The sequence below is a fragment of the Urocitellus parryii genome, chromosome 3, assembly GCF_045843805.1.
Source record: "Urocitellus parryii isolate mUroPar1 chromosome 3, mUroPar1.hap1, whole genome shotgun sequence".
Taxonomy (NCBI): domain Eukaryota; kingdom Metazoa; phylum Chordata; class Mammalia; order Rodentia; family Sciuridae; genus Urocitellus; species Urocitellus parryii.
Window position 1 is genome coordinate 197,413,171 of NC_135533.1, and position 17,636 is coordinate 197,430,806.

At 36.9% G+C, this 17,636-nt stretch overlaps 1 protein-coding gene and 1 pseudogene across 1 annotated transcript in view; one reads left to right on the forward strand and one right to left on the reverse strand.

Annotated features, from left to right (window-relative positions):
- Positions 1-17,636, reverse strand: part of Ulk4 (unc-51 like kinase 4) — a 539,981-nt gene that overhangs the window by 477,913 nt on the left and 44,432 nt on the right. Inside the window, 1 exon segment of the mRNA XM_077795670.1 lies at positions 9,015-9,093. Within this exon segment, the coding sequence (XP_077651796.1) occupies positions 9,015-9,093 (79 nt within the window).
- On the forward strand, positions 1,303-1,691 carry LOC113191775 (ubiquitin-like protein FUBI pseudogene; annotated as a pseudogene).

Here is a 17,636-nt window from a genome sequence, read left to right on the forward strand (position 1 = left end):
ATTATTCAGTGCCTTTCAGCAATTTTTTTTTTTTTTTTGCACTGATCAAGAATTAGCCAACCCTTGCTCAGAGCTTTTCTTACTAACCTTCCTTCATGGACTAGGCATACTAGGTTCTGGGGTATAAGACTCAAAATCATAGGGTCTCATGCAAGAGGATTTGGAGTGGCCCCAGAAGCTGAACCATCTGAGACCGTCACACAACTGGGCAGACTGACTTCATTCACCCCAAGTTCTTCATCATAGATTTGGTTTCTATGGAGCTCTCTTCTCTTTCCCTGGGAGCAGCCTACCCTTTCTCTGAGACAACAGTGTCACCTCTTCTCCACCTCTAACCCCTTGGGTGCCACTTATGCTATTTCCAATGGTGATTGCATTGCTGCATGCAGTCCAACATCAGCAGCTGTTGGATAGGAGACTGCTCATTCTCCCACCACCAACCACACCCTCCACTGCATTCACTTAGTAATCCTTTTTTCCTGCTATAGTGATAAACATGTCACCTCTCTAAGGCCAATAACTTTAGGTTATTTCCTCCTACACATTTTAAAGACAGCTCATTTCTAGTTTTCTCTACAGACATCCCAATCTGGCTTATACCTTGCAAATTGTCCTTTGCGAGTCACTAATAAACTTCACCTTATCAAATGCAACAGAAATGTCCATTTTCTACTTTATAAAATAAAAAGTTGACTTTTCTCCTTTGTAGAACACACTCCTCTCTCTTACCTTCCAACAAAGCAATTCTCCCAAGTTTCTTTCTACCTCATCACCATTCCTTTTCAGTCTCCCTTATTACTTCCTGTTTGATTGCCTCCCCCATTAGAGAACTCCTTGAGGGCACACTGTCTGCCCTGCTCATCACTGTCTACAGTGCTTAGACCATTACTAAGTTCAAGGATGGTGCTTGTTAAATATTTGTTGACTAGATGAGGAAAAAAACCTGATCCACATTTAACATTCTACTTAAAATTAACTTAAAATGGATTATTGGTCTAAATACAAAACTCAAGACTAAAAAATTTTAGAAAGAAACAGGAGAAACTGTATTCTTGGGTTGGTCAAAGGTTTTATTGTTTGTTTGTTTGTTTGGGAAATAAGATACCAAAACCATAATCGGTGAAAGAACAAATTGGTAAACTACCTTAAGGTCAATTTATCAAAAGGTAAATTTATTCAAGGTAAATTCATCCAAGGTAAATTTATCAAAATTTTTCTTAATTTTAATCAGAATTTAGAACTTTGCTCCTTCTCAACTCCATCTCTGCTGTAGTGACAACTGAGGCTGTGGTTCAGTCTGACATGCAGTTCTTTGTCCATGCCCAAGAGCTCCACTTCCTTGAAGTAACCAGCCTTAATCACTCAGATTAAGGCTCATGTAACTTCACTGGAGGGCACCACCCCAGAAGATCAAGTTATGCTCCCGGCAGGCAGGCATGCTGCTGGAGGATGGAGCTACCCTACGCCAGTGTTGGGTGGAGGCCAAGACCACCTTGGAAATAGTCAGCCATGTGCTTGAAGGTAAAATTCATGGTTCCCTGACCCATGCTAGAAAAGTGTGAGGTCAATTCCCAACGTGGCCAAACAGAAGAATGAAGTCAGGCTGGGTCATCCAGCAGATGCAGAATAACTGGTACTTTATCAATGTTGTACCCATCTTTGGCAAGAATGGTCTCAAGGTCATCTCTTAAACCTTACGTAATCTTTGCTTTCTCTAATAAAGCCACTTTATCCAGACCCCCCAAAAAAATTAAGAACTTCTAATGAAATTATGTCATTTTCATGAAAATAAATGAAATTGGAGAGCACCATGTTAAGTGAAATGAGTCAGTCACAAAGACAAATATGTTGTTTTTCTATATATGTGGAAACTGGGGCTAGGGGGCGGGAGATGACAAAAATAGAAGGGAGACCATTAGGGGAGAAGGGGTGCAAGGGGAGAGAGGAGGAGAGGGTAAAGAGAGGTACTGGGGAGTAACATTGAGCAAACTGTTATATGCATGTACGAACATGCCACAATGAAGTCTACTATTCTGTATAATTAACATGCACCCATAACTTTCTTAAAAAATTAACTTTTAAAGGCAATAAAAAGATAAGTCACAAGCTAAGAAAATACTGAAAAAAAACACTGGATCAAGGATTTGTACTCTGAATATTAAAATAACTCAGGTAAAGGTAGGCAAGCATGGGTGGACGGATGGGAAGGTAGATCACACTCAAAACTTATCAATAAGAATCAAATAATCTTAAAGATAGTAGTTTTCTTGAGATCATCTGATCCATACCCAACCCGCCACATCACTTGTGACATCCTTCCCAACTGCAGAGTGCCTTGGATTTTCACTAATTACACCTATGTCATAGGACCTCTGCTATTACCACTCATGTTAAGTTGCCTGTCTTGTACCTTCTTATTAAGCTAAGTGAAATTAGTAATGAGGGAATGTAAATGGAAATCAATGTATTTTATGTATCCTGTATGTATAGTGCTATGCATATATGGGGGGAGAAAGAAAATATTAATTCATCAGTGGAGTCATCTAAGCCTGGAACTTGGTTTATGGAAAGATTTTTAATGAATTATTAGCAGATATAGAGCTCCTCAGATTTTTCTGTATCTGTTATCAGATTCAGAAATATATAGGCAACTTCTCTAACTCATTTGAGTGACCAAGTGTGTAGGCAGAAAGTTGTTCAGGTGAGTATTATGGTCTAGGTATTAGATGTCCCCCAAAAGCTCATGTGTGAGACGATGCAAGAACATTCAGAGGTGAAATTGTTACAAGAGCCTTAACCTAATCATTGCATTAATCCCATTATGGGGATTAACTGAGTGATAACTGAAGGTTGGTAAGGTGTGGTTGGAGGAGGTGGGCACTGGCAGCATGCTTTTGGGATATATATTTGGCAAGTGAGCGTAGACTTTCTGCTTCCTAAATGCAATGCCCTGAGCCACTTTGCCTCACCAAACTCTTCCACCATGATGTTCTGCCTCACCTCAAGCCCTAAGGAATGAAGGCACCTGTCTATGGATTGACACCTCTGAAACCATGTGGTCCAAATAAACGTTTCCTCCTTAAAATTGTTCTCATCAGATTTTTTGGTCAAAGCAGCAAAAAAAGATTAATGAGTTACAAAAATACAAACTACTAGGTTTGTTGGGTTTTGACTATTATTTTATCTGTTTTGACTTTTTCTATTATCTATTCTTTCTAGGTGTGCAAGCATGTGTAAGTACATAAGTGCAACCATGCAAGTGCACAAGCATGTAAGTGAGTGCGCAGGCACGCAGTTGTGTGGGTAGGTGTGTAAACATTGGATATGCAAGTGCATACACATGTAAAGGTGTGACCATGTGTAAGCATTTAAGCGTGTGGTTATGTAAGTGTACAAGTATGTGAGTGTGAACATGTAAATATGTGATTGTAAACAGGTAAGTTTACAAGGACATAAGCATGTGAGTGTGCAAGCATGCACGTGTTAGAGCATGTGTGAGTATATAAGTGTGCAAGCATATGTGTGTGACCATGCAAGTGTGCAGACATGTAAGCGTGTGGATGTGCAGATGTGTAAGTGTGAGCATATAATGTGAATATGTAAATATGCAAGCGTACAAGTGTGTATGAGTGCAAGTATGAGAGTATGTGCAAGTACATGCTTGCATGTTTACATGCTTGTATTCACACACTTATACATTTATATATACTCAGTTTCACTTGCATGCTTATGCACAAACCTGCATACTTACATACTGCACACTCACATGCTTACACACATGGTTACGCTCATGCTCACATGTACTCACATCACACATATATTTCCATGCTTGAACACTTGCATGCTTGCATACTTTCACAATACTTACATACACTTAGATGCTTGCATGCTTAGACTCACGTGTACTTACACTTACAACACACACTTACATGCTTACGCACTGATACTTGCACTTATACCTTACATACTTACATTCATACATGCTCACATATTTACAATGCTTACACACGTTTGCACACTCACATCCTTACATACTTTCACACTCGCATATTTACATGCTTACTCATAAATGCTTACACACATGCTTACACATTTACTTATACTCAAATAAGAATGACTGTGCAAGTGTGTGTGAGTCTAAGTATGTACACATACATGTGTGTGAGCAGCCCTTCACAGGCTATTCCAAATCAAAGTAAACACAGTTCCTTACAGAAGTGGCTTCAAAGCTAGGGGATGATGATTCCCAAGCAGCCCTGTGAAATGCTGCTGCCAGGAAGCAAGCACATCTTTGGAGACAGTGGCAGGGTCACGTCAAAAGGAGCAATGAGTAAACCTGAAAGAACTCTCAATGGACAGATGTGGGCCAAAAAAAGCAACAAAAAGACTAATGACCGCAAAGGAAATAAACATGTGTGTATGTTTATATATATTTCTCAGTACAAAAAAACCTCAATGGATGTTTTGGAGATAAAGGCATGAGCTTATCATTTTTAAAACTGGCCTATAAAGGGAAACAAGCACATATCCTGCCTTGCTAAACACATTTTAGAATAACCAAATGGTTGATCAAGGAAAATTCCTCTAAGAAAAACATTCAACTATCAATGGAAAAGGAGTTACTGAATGGAAAAAATCATTACTTTATAGTCCTCAAGAATGAATGCATCTAGACAATGATAATCTTTGTTAAAAGTTTTAAATGAAAGTGAGGGATAAATTTATAGTAAGACTAACATCTGAAACTATCAGGTAATCCTAATACACTAATAACGAGACAACCATATGTATGCTTTTCTCTGTGAGGCAATGGGAAATACCACAGCACCAAGTAAGAATTCTAACCCCCATCACAACCGTCCAAAACAGTGAACTTGGATCTAATCAAGGGGCTACATCTAACCAATTTTTTCAGGCAATGCAAGTGATAGGGGACTAAGTTAAATGATAGCATAAAGCCACAAAAAGTTTTGACATTCCACTTTCAACTAAGACAAATGGAAATCTCTCTATAATAAATGAATGGTACCAAAAGTAATAGGGAAATGTCTGATAGTACTTTTTCGGGTGTAATAATATAATTTGGGCTATATTTTTAAGTTCTTTTCATGAGAAAAAAATGAGTGTGAGGAAAATGCGATTTTCTTGAAATAAAGAGAAAGGGAGGGGAAACAAGATGAAACAAGATTTGCAAAATGTTGATAATTTCTGGAAGTAATGAAACCTCATTATTCTACTCTACTTTTATATATATTATGAAAATATTCCACAATAAAAATGTTAATGAAGAGACTAACCTAATGTCAATATTCCTTTCAATTCTAGAATTTTCTGCATCTATATTCAGTTTCCTAAAATATATTCACTACATGTTTGAGACAATATGCAGCATAGTACCAGAAATATTCCTTACAAATTATTACACTTAAAGAGCCCCAGTAATTAGAATGGCAAATGTATTATCAAGTAGAATAAACTAAAGATGACTGTATTTTTCTATGGAAAAGAAGCCAATAAATCTATTAAAAAAAATAAAATAAAAGATCATGACCAGTTCTTATCTGTAGCTAGGAAGAGATAAAAGAAACCTAGAGTATATCATAAGGATAGCAAAATAGATTTTTTTATTGGTTTCTTCTGTGTTTTAATATATATTTTATTTATATATATATATTTTAAATATATATATTATATATATATATATATACACATATACATATACACACCACCACTATACTTTTCTTATCATTCTTTTAATCATTTGTTTAATCCTTAAGCATTAACAGAGTGCCTGAAATACATACGCAACTTGGCTGGCTTGGCACTGTGGGATACAAAGGGAGTAACAAAGTAAGATTCTTATGCCTTTAAAATACTTACTGGATCTTCAACCTATGTTTATTATTCATGGGTATTAAAATGACTAGAGAAAAATTCATCAAACACCTGAAGTTTTTAATGAATGATTTAGTGAAAAACTATATATAAACACCCAACTGCATTATACAGAAAACTAGTCTCAAAAGCTCTGAGCCAAACAAAGGTTCACCAGTGGCTCCACACAGTCCCCAAGTCCCCTCAAATCATGTGCAAGATGTTGCATGAATTTTTCTGGAGAGGATATCCTGGATTTCATTAATCTCATTGACCTAAACTGGTAAAAATCACCAATAGAATGAAGCCAAGCTTTTTAGAAGAAACTCCTAAAAATATGAAAACACTGTACTGTATAATACCTGCTGAATTTCCATACATCTGCTTCTTTCACAAGATAAATTATTAAACTTACATAACATTTTTCCAGTGTTTGAGTGACATCTAGTGGTTAAACTGTCAAATCCAATTGCTCACAAAAGAACTGAAAAGTGCTTTAAGAAATAAAATTTAAAATGGCATCATGGGGCCTGGGGGTGTCACTCAGCGTCTGGGCACACTCTTAACATGAGCACAGCTCTGGGTTCAATCCCCAGCATAAAAATAATAATCAAGACTGCATCACAAAGGAGCACCTGGCATGATTTCAACTTATGATGTAAACTCATTATCAAATAAGATTTCGTTCACTATGTAATATGCTGAATTCAAAAGTTTACTAGATAAACAGAGTATTACTTTTTTTAGTGAAATAATTATTTCTCCCAAGTCTGCATCCAAACACCAGTGAAAAGCCAGGAGGGAAACAGTGCAAGAATAAAATATACAGAACCTCAGAAACTAGTGCCTGGCCTCTCCTCTCAGCAGAGGCAACATCAGGAATACTGTGTTGTGAGAGGGACAGCAACAAGAATTGGAGAAATACTGAAACACTACGTACCCAGCATCCCAAGAGAAGGAAGCACAAGCCAAGAACTCTAGCTAACAGTACAAACCACTGTGCAGTTCAGCTCTCAGGCAGCAGCAAAAGCATGTACCAAGAGGATCAAGCCACAGGGGAGGAGATCCCATCACCCAGGGTATGGGCAGGTCCCAAGTTCCTGCAAAGGCCCTCTGTCCAGACCCTTGAGGATTCCTATCACAGCAGAACATATCTCCTAGCCACCTACAGAGGGTTCCAAGCACAAAGATGCCACAGGGGTTAAGGGCAGCATCACAATACAGCCTTGGCCTCTAGCCTGTCTTCCCCTAACTAAGCCACAAGGCAACTCTCCTCTCCATGTACCTTCCACAACACCCACCTGCTCACCTCTCCCCCAGGTTGTCTGCTCAAGGGGAGCTGCCCTTCTAGGGAGGAACCACCACAACCCACGGAATAGTTCTGAATATATGATCAGTCTTTCCCATACAATACCTACAGGTGTCTAAAACAACAGTCTATGAGATTCACTTGGGCCTGTTGCCCAATGCTGCTGTTCATTCATCACTCAATGCTATTCATTCATCGCTGACTAGCACACTGAATGTGACACCCTTCACTCATTCTTCTGTTGATGGAATATGGATATGGATTATTTTAAATGTGGGGCTATTATAAATAATGCTGTCAGTATATATCTACTTGTGTCATTTGGCACATTGAGTTTTAAGGTAATGACGCTGGGTTACAGGTAGAAATGTTTTCAGCTTTAGAAGACACGACCAAGAAGTTTTCCAGAATGGCTACATTCATTCATACTCCCCCTAGAAGCATCTAAGAGCTCCTTCTATCCAGTACTACCACAACTATGTAGGATTGAGAGACTTTTTCATTTTTGCCCATCTGGTGACCATTTTTGACACTTCACTTTTCATTTGCATTTCCATGACAACACAGCATTTGGAATATTGAACATTAGAATTTATATTGGGCAGACTTCTTGGATATTAGAGTCTGCTTTCAGATATTATAGCAATTAGCAAATCTGTCACTCTTCTAGTATATCCAGGAAATAAGTATATGTGTAAGTACATGCAAGTATGCGTAGGTGACTAAGAACCTGATGCAAGTCACCATCACCTCTCACATTCTACACTAGTCTGAGTCTACCTTACCCTGTCCCTGAAATAGAGTGATCCTTTTAAAACATAAGCACAACAGTGTACTCCTCTGTTCTCAATCCTCCAGTGGCCTCCCATCTCATTTTGAATAAAATCCCAAGTTCTTATCACATCTTACAACAAATCTACATCATCTAGTTCCTGACACTTCATCTTCTACCAATCGTCTCATTAGCCCTATATTCACCCCTCCTTCCTTGAAACAGGCAAACCACACTTCTTTTACCTCTAGCCTTTTGCAAATGCTATTCACCCTGTCTCAAACACTCTTCTGCCAGATAGTTCACTTCATTTCTTCAATTCCTTCAATTCAGGCCTCTGCTTGGATGTTTCCATCACTACAGAAAGTTCATTTGGACAGTACTTAGACAAATAATTCCTCTAAATGCTCCAATACCACACCATCAGCTTCTGTTCTACCAAAGCCCCCCTCCTTACCCCGAGTTTTTGACCCTAAAAGCTTTGGTATTTTTTTATGCATTTTGACTCTTGACTCTTTCCCATTCCAAGGAATAAAAATCCATTACCAATTGACCATACTTCACATTAACAGGATAGGTAGAAAGCCATTTTCAGTATTAAAAGTCACTCATAAGTAGTACAATAGTAGTATTCACTTCACAGAACTTAAAATTATTAACTAAATAAGAAAAAATTCCCAGTATGAGTACTTGAAAGAAATGACTGATACTAGAAATATCCTTAGTGCATGAATCATCATTAAATACTGGAATCAGTTATCAAGAAATAACTGACAACTGGTGAAGATGAAAACAAAATCAAGGTGAAAAGCCAAAAGAATTTCAATTTGAATTACACAGAATGATTCAAAAAGGCCTTGTATTCTGCCACACCATCTTCAGTAACAGACAACTGTTGTAAATGAGCTTAATTCTATCCAGATCCTCATTTTACAATTGCCACAATTCCACAAAGAAAAATTAAGTGAAGGTCAACATAAAGCTGTATGTTCTAAACCACGGGGAAAAAAAAACAATCTTTTTTGTCATTCATAACATGTCAGTAATGAAAGAAATTACCTCAGTAATGGGTGTATTTTCCTGGAGCTCAGTTGTGTGCGAAGCCAGCAAACCAATTACCCGAGCAACTTTGGCCCGTCTGTAAATGGAGAGAATACAAACTTTGAAAAGAAGAGTTGGGACCAAGGAAGTCAATACTAGCTGTCACATGCTTTAGATATAAGAATATGAAATAAAAATTCAGTGTAATAGGACAGGCCTATAATCCACACGTACAATGCCCAAAGAAACCATCCCTCATGTATAAGGAGAAACTTGGAACAACCATGTCCTTTGTATTGCTATTATGTTGACAAAATTTAAACAAGCTATGGTTTAATGATGAAACGGAAAATGGATTTTTGAAAAGGCCCTAACCTGAGACAAAAGAGAAATACTAATTAACCCTTTTATGTGAGTACACAGGCATTTGGCTTAAGGTCTCTATTCCACTTTTACTGAGCTAGTGAGTTTCTATATAGGTGGTAAATAATATGAGCACCGTTAAAAAGATTATTTGTATTTTAATTAATCCTATTTAGTTTTAATGATGCTTTTCTTTGGCATCTAGCAAAAAATGAAGTTTATAAATAATTAAACTTCAGACCTTGGTGTGGTTTGAAATACAGGAAATTAAGACTTTTTTCACCAGAAAAGAAATTGGGAAGTTGATGAGAACCACATTTAGTGACACCTGCCTGTTTCCTGGCTCATCAGCATGCACTAATTTTCACAGTTCCTTAAACATTCCCAGGACCCATGCTACTCGGAAGTAGCATAGAGAAAATGTGCAGTGACACTTCTGACAGATAATTCTTATGGAATTCAATTCTCTTAACATATGCAGATAAAAGTCCTAGCCATTTAATGATTACCATCCCACCTCTGAATATAAAGACTGTACTTTAAAAGTGATCATTTTGAAAAAGATTTAGTAGGATATTATACCAACTTACAAAATAAAGAAGCTTCCAGTCACCAGTTTGTCATTGTTATGCCTTGGATCCTAAATGTCTCCCAAATATCCATTAGTTAAAAGGCTTGGTCCCTAGCCAGTGACACTACTTTTAAGTTTTTTGAATGAGGTATTTGTCACAGCAACAGAAAGCTGACAAACAAGGCCATTGAGTAGCTGCAATTGCAACCAAGTCACTTGCTTTATTTCCACGTGTGCAATTCAAACAGGTAGCTGCATGGGAACAAATCTTTACTCCTCACACTTCAGATAGAGCCCTAATATCCAGAATATATAAAGAACTCAGAAAATTAGACAATAAGATAACAAATAACCCAATCAACAAATGGGCCAAGGACTTGAATAGACACTTCTCAGAGGAGGACATACAATCAATCAATAAGTACATGAAAAAATGCTCACCATCTCTAGCAGTCAGAGAAATGCAAATCAAAACCACCCTAAGATACCATCTCACTCCAGTAAGATTGGCAGCCATTATGAAGTCGAACAACAATAAGTGCTGGCAAGGTTGTGGGGAAAAGGGTACACTTGTACATTGTTGGTGGGACTGCAAATTGGTGCAGCCAATTTGGAAAGTGGTATGGAGATTTCTTGGAAAGCTGGGAATGGAACCACCATTTGACTCATCCATTCCCCTTCTCGGTCTATTCCCTAAAGACCTAAAAAGAGCATGCTACAGGGACACTGCTACATCGATGTTCATAGCAGCACAATTCACAACAGCAAGTCTGTGGAATCAACCTAGATGCCCTTCAATAGACGAATGGATAAAAAAAAAAATGTGGCATTTATACACAATGGAGTATTACTCTGCAGTAAAAAATGACAAAATCATAGAATTTGGTGGGAAATGGATGGCATTAGAGCAGATTATGCTAAGCGAAGCTAGCCAAGCCCTAAAAAACAAATGCCAAATGTCTCCTTTGATATAAGGAGAGTAACTAAGAACAGACTAGGGAAGAAGAGCACGACAAGAAGACCAACATTAAACAAGGATGAGAGGTGGGAGGGAAAGGGAGAGAGAAGGGAAATTGCATGGAAATGGAAGGAGACCCTCAGGGTTATACAAAATTACATACAAGAGGAAGTGAGGGGAAAGGGAAAAACAGTACAAGGGGGAGGAATGAATTACAGTAGTGGGGGTAGAGAGAGAAGAGGGGAGGGGAGGGGAGGGGAAGGGGGATAGTAGAGGATAGGAAAGGCAGCAGAATACAACAGACATGAGTTTATCAATATGTAAAGCAATGAAGTGTAACTGATGTGATTCTGCAAGCTGTATACGGGGTAAAATGGGAGTTCATAACCCGCTTGAATCAAAATGTGAAATATGATATATCAAGAACTATGTAATGTTTTGAACAACCAACATTAAATAAATAAATAAATAAATAAAAGATCTAGTTGGGTTTTTTTCACAATTGTAAAACAAATGCTTGTTATCAAAAACTCACCAATGAATAGACAATATGAAACACAAAATCTGTTTTCAAAAATAAGCTCAAAAATATTTATGAAGGGCTGGGGCTGCCTGGTACAGTGCTTGCCTAGCATATGTGAGGCACTGGGTTCGATCCTCAGCACCACATAAAAATAGATAAAATAAAGGTATTGTATCCAACTACAACTAAAAAATTTTTAAAAAATTTATGACACTAAATCATTTCTCAGTCTACAAAATTAAATATTAACGACTAGATTTATTCAACTAAAATAAAAATGTATCACAACATGGTAATATTTCGAATTTCCCCAGAAATAATTTCAAATCAAATCAGAGAAAATACCCTACCTAAAAACACTAATACTTTTCAATTATAAACTTAAAGTAATAATGACAGTAGTCCTCAGTTTATAACAAAAACTTATATACAATAATACTCTATATACAAGACCCTCACAAGCCTGTCATTTTCAGAATTCAGGTTTCTTCAATATGGCCACTCCAGGTTCTAATCCCCTCCCCAACTCAGCACAGTCTCCTAAGAACCATCCTGTATCCCCAAGAACATCTGGGGCAGCAGTGTCCAACAGACTTCCATGTATTAACAGGAATTCTATGACCACACTCTTCAATGCAGTATACACTGAAAACTTCACTAATCATGCACATAAAATATGCCTGGTGCAAGCGAGAAACTTAATATTAAATTTTATTGAATTTTACTTTAACAAACTACATGTAGTTAGTGGCTATCATATTAGAGCTGATTTAAATTTTTGTAGTTACTGTTCATTTGTTTACTCAATTATTATCTAACTCCCTCAAGGTCAACACTTAAAGTCAATGAAGGCAGAGCTTTGTTCTGTTCACCATTGTGAACACTGAGACCAGTGCTTGGAGTACAAGTATGCCCTTTCTAAATGTCTGCTAAACAAAAATGATCACACCATCAAAAACTAAGTTACTACATGTGCCAGCAGGAAAGGAGTGGATAAAACATATGGCTGCACATTGCAGAATTCAGAAGTGAAGCAGAAGTGAAAGTGAATTCAAGGCTGAAGTGAAGTAAAGAATTCAAGGCTAAAAGCATTAAATGAGAAATTTTCTTATAAACTAAAAACTGTATGACCTACAAAAAATATAAGGTATGATCCCTCATACAACAAATAACAAAGCATGAAAGTAAAGCCAAAGGGAGTCAGAAATTTCAATCTACTTCTTCCCCAAGCTCAGCAATAAAAAGTGAGCATACACACATTCAAGCATCCATGGTAAGACCAACAAGGCTAATGGAACACATGTATACACCAAACTCTACACCCTGGAAAAAGATGAACACTCTTACTCAATGGAAGACTGTACAGGACAGTATCGATGACTAGGAACCACATGTCCTATGCATAGTCTTGAGTCCACAGTGAGAATAATGGGGGCAACAGTGCCCTGAGTAGTTACTCATCTTTTATGTGCCTGGGTCTTGGTTACCTCATAAGTTCAGAAGGACTAATAATATGTACTCCCTCAAGTTGTAAGAATCAAGGGATATAATCCACATGCAGAAACTATCTTGGAGTCTGAATTGAACAGGTTAGCTACCATTATTGACCATATTCGTGGCCTAATTTTAAAAATTGATTTTATGCAAGACCACAAAGATAAATTAGAACACTCCCAAAAGCAGAAATATTACATAGAACTCACTATTATAATAAAAATAGAGAAGTGGAAATGATAAGCAAAAAAGCCTTGACACCAGCAAATTTAGAAGCACTTCTGTGTATATTATACAATAAGTAAAAAATGAAACCTCCATAAATCACAATCATGTTAGCAGACTAGACACTGATCCCTTCAATAATCTGTTAAAATAGAAAAATTATTTTAACTCCATGATAATTAGAAACAGAGAAGGGCTGAAAGTGGAATAGAAAGTCCCAAATGACAAACAGAATCACACAGCGAATAAAAGAAACCCCTAAGGCCGGGCGTGGTGGAGCATGCCTGTAATTCCAGCGACTCAGGAGGCTGAGATAGGAAGATTGAGAATTCAAAACCAGCCTCACCAACTTAATCAGGCACTAGCAATTCACTGAGACCCTAGGGCTGGGGATGTGGCTCAGTGGTTAAGCACCCCTGAGTCCAATTCCCAGTATAAAGAAAGGGAGAAAAGAAAGAAAAAAAGACAACAAAAAGAAAAAAAGAAAGAAAAAAGAGAAAGAAAAGAAAAAGAGAAACAGAAAGAGAAAGAGGAGAAAGAGAAAGGAGAAAGAAAGTAAAAGAGAAAAAAGAAAAAGAAAAAGCAAGAGAAAAAGAGAAAGAAAAGAGCAGAAGAGAGAAAGAGAAAGAGGAGAGAAAGAAAAAGAGAAAGAAAGGAGAGAGAGAAAGAAAAAGAAAGAAAGGAGAGAGAGAAAGAGAAAGGAGAGAGAGAAAGAAAAAGAAAGAGAAAGGAGAAAGAGAAAGAAAGAAAAAGAAAGAAAAAGAACATACACCTGTCCACCAGCCAACAGATCCCACCTATTGATACGCACGTCCTCTCCCTTAAAGGAGAAACACTGAACAAGCATGGAGGAAACTGGTGTTACCACATTATACATCATTTAATCATATTAAGTAAGAATAAAATATCGTCAGGCATTTGAGAAATAAACAGCATTAAAAAGCAGAACTATAATGAAAAAGAAGTGACCTACAGGTTCAAGAGATAAGCGCACAAGTTTTATAATACTAATGCCTTACCTTAAATATTAATTATTATATTTAATCCTAATATATCTCAAAGGATTTTTTTTAAACAATCCTAACATTTATCTCCAATACAAAAGTATATTTCATACCAAATGTAGGCAGGAAGAAAGACCAGAGAACAAAAAAATAAAAACTTTCAAAAATGATTATTAAAATTCACTAGAAATCCTAAAAAATAAGCCAGGATAAATACCAAACTTGATGACAGAGATACTGAACAGCAAGCAAAGAGCATGGCAGTTCTTCAAAAGATTGAACACAGCATTTCAACTACTAGTTACATTTGTGATGAAAACATTTAAGTTCAGACAAAAACTGGCATATGAATATGAACTAATACTTACGAGATGGATGAACCTTGACCTACAAAAAATATAAGCCTGCAAAATGACACTAGTTAGGCACAAAAGGCCACATACTATATGATTCCATTTATTTGCAATGTCTAGCATAGGACCAAAAAAAAAAAAAAATCAACATAAAGTAGGTAGGTGGTTTTCAGAGGCTAGAGGAACAAAAGGGGTACAAGGTTTTCATTGGAAGATAAAAATCTTCTGAAATAAGATAGCAGTGATGGTTGCACAACTTTGTATGTACTAAAGTCCAAACTCTACACTTTTAAAAAGTTGATTTTATAGTGAACTGTACCACAATAAAAAGGACAAAGTGAGAAAGCAAAAGAGTTTGAGAGAAGAGTCAGACAAATCCCACACCCATACTGCTCCTATTTTCAGGAGCAGAAAAGGATGAAATGGTGGAAGGAGCTAAGAATTTAGTAGAGCAACTGCTATAACATGTTTGTAAAAAGATTCCTACATATGGTCTGGTAAAAACTTGCCTGTACTGGAATGAAAAGAAAAGTTCAGACAAAATAAAGCAAACTCAAACAAGATACACACAAGTTGAGGTTGGCCCCAGTTCCTGCAGATCTACAGTCAGCACAGGGGAAGACAGCACAAGTCCAAACTGTGGCATGGAGGTCAATGTGGCTGCAGGGGCAAGACCACCTCCCTGAGCCACTGGGTCTGAGAGAAACACCTAAGGAGGCAACTACTCCAGAAGCAGAGCCACGGACAGGCCTTCTTGGAAAAGTAAACAAAACAAACCTACAGAATAATGAAATTTGATCAACTAAGAAGAGAATTTGATCATAGAAATGGAGGAAACGTTCTAAAAAGATGAGCATTTAGGGCTGGGGTCGTGGCTCAGCGGTATAGCGCTCGCCTCGCACATGTGAGACCGTGGGTTTGATCCTCAGCACCACATAAAAATAAATGAAATAAAGGTATTGTGTCCAACTACAACTAAAAAAAATAAATATTAAAAAAAGATGGGCACTTAACCACCTCATCTTATTCAGATGTAAAACTATTAAAAAAAAATAGAAAAAGTACTTCCCAAAATTCATTTTTTTAATTTAATTTACTTACTATTTATATGTGGTACTGAGAATCAAACCCAGTGCCTCACACATGCTAGCCAAGTGCTTTACCACTGAGCCACAACCCCAGCCCCCAAATTCATATCTTAATGGACACTTAAGTGGCTAAAACAGTCTCAAAAAATTTGGACCTTTCACAATTTCAAAACTTAAAACTACAGTAATCAAGACAGTGTGGTATTAGCATAAAGTCAAAGATCTAGACCAATGGAATGGAGAGCCAAGAAATAAATCCTCACATGTATGTGTAAACAATTTTCAACAAGGGTACCAAGACCATTCCATGGGGAAAGGCAAACCTTTTGACACATAGGTATAGGTAAAACAATATCCACACACAAAGGCAATCAAGTTTTACCCTCAACTTACACCATTTACAAATACTAATTCAAAAACATATCAAAGATCTAAACTTTAAAACAAACTATAAAACTATTAGCAAAAAAAAATGAGCAAACTTTATGGCTTTGGATTTCACACTGACTTTCTAGATAAAGCACAAACAAGCAAAGAAAAACTACTCGAATCAAACTTCATCAAAATCAAAACCTTTTATAAATCAAAGATCACTACAGCACAGTAAGAAGGCAAAAAACCCTCTGGACGAAAGAAAATATTTTCAAATCTCTTATTTGATAAGAGTTAATACCCAGGATATATAAAGAACAAAAATAAATTACTCAATTGGAAATTGGGCAAAGGACTTGAATAGACATTTCTCCAAATAAGATACAGATAACCGACAAGTACCTGAAAAGCTGCTCGATATCACTAGTCACAAAAGAAATGTAAAACAAAACCATGATCTCCAACTGGAAGAGCTATAATCAGGAAAATAAACAAAGACCAGCATTCATAGAACATGATTCACAATGGCCAAAAGTTAAAAACAATGCAAGTGTCCAACAGATGAAAGGATACATAATATTAGAACATTATTTGACCTTAAAAAGGAAGGAATCAAATTCTAGCACATGCTATAACTTGGATGGACCTTGAGAACACAAAGCTAAAAGAAATAGCCACACATAAAAAGACAAATATTCATACTTCTACTCATATAAGTACACATAATAACCAAATTCATAGATATAGAAAGTAGAATTGAGGTAACACACACAGGTATCAATATAGAGAGAGAATGAGGAGAAACTTTAAAACTGTATCGTGACTCTAATTTTGTTTTCCTATATGCAGAACAAACTTGGAAAACTGAACAAAACTAGAAGCAGCAGTTTCCTTATTGAAAAAGAAGGCTCCAATCAGAGGACTTGTCTACCTTAATATTTATCATTTTCCTCAAAACTTTTACAGTTAAACTTCAATTTAAAAAATGAGAAACAGTTTTAAAGCAGTACTTGGAAAGAACTAATGCCTACTCTAATGTCACTAGGGGGCACTCCATTCAAAGATAGAAGCTTTAAACAAAAGTATTTTAATAAAAATTTCAATGGTTCCTTTTCAATGAACATACAACAAATCTCATATTAAATGCTCAACTATCACCTTTTTCTTTACACCAAATTTTACTTTGGGAGAGTAACATTGGAAGATGCATCAGGATGATTAATTACCCTAAAGCATTTTGTGTACTTTGCCAGCAGGGAAAAACAATTACTATCATGCCACTACCAAAATTCACAAAATTCTTTCACCTCCCTTTTCTCATATGTTTCTCCTAACAATCATGAGATAAGTATGCATGATAATAAGAACTACAAATTCCACACCTCCAATGTATATTAAGCACCCACTAAAATGTACGCGCTGTAAAAGATTTTCCATATATTTAGTTTATCAGGTAGTTACACTATCCCCATTTTACAGATAAGGAAAGTGAGGGTCAGCAGTTAAAGCAATTTTCCCAGGGGGAAAATCTGCAATCCACCACATCCAGGTCTGCCTCTGTCCTATGCACACTCCCCAGGAAGCAGAGACTCAGAAGAAGATTTCAGCATTTGGCTACATCTCATTGGCAGCCAGAGCCCTGAGCCCTCTAATACCTGATGCAAATGTGCTTTTCACTCTGGCGCGCAC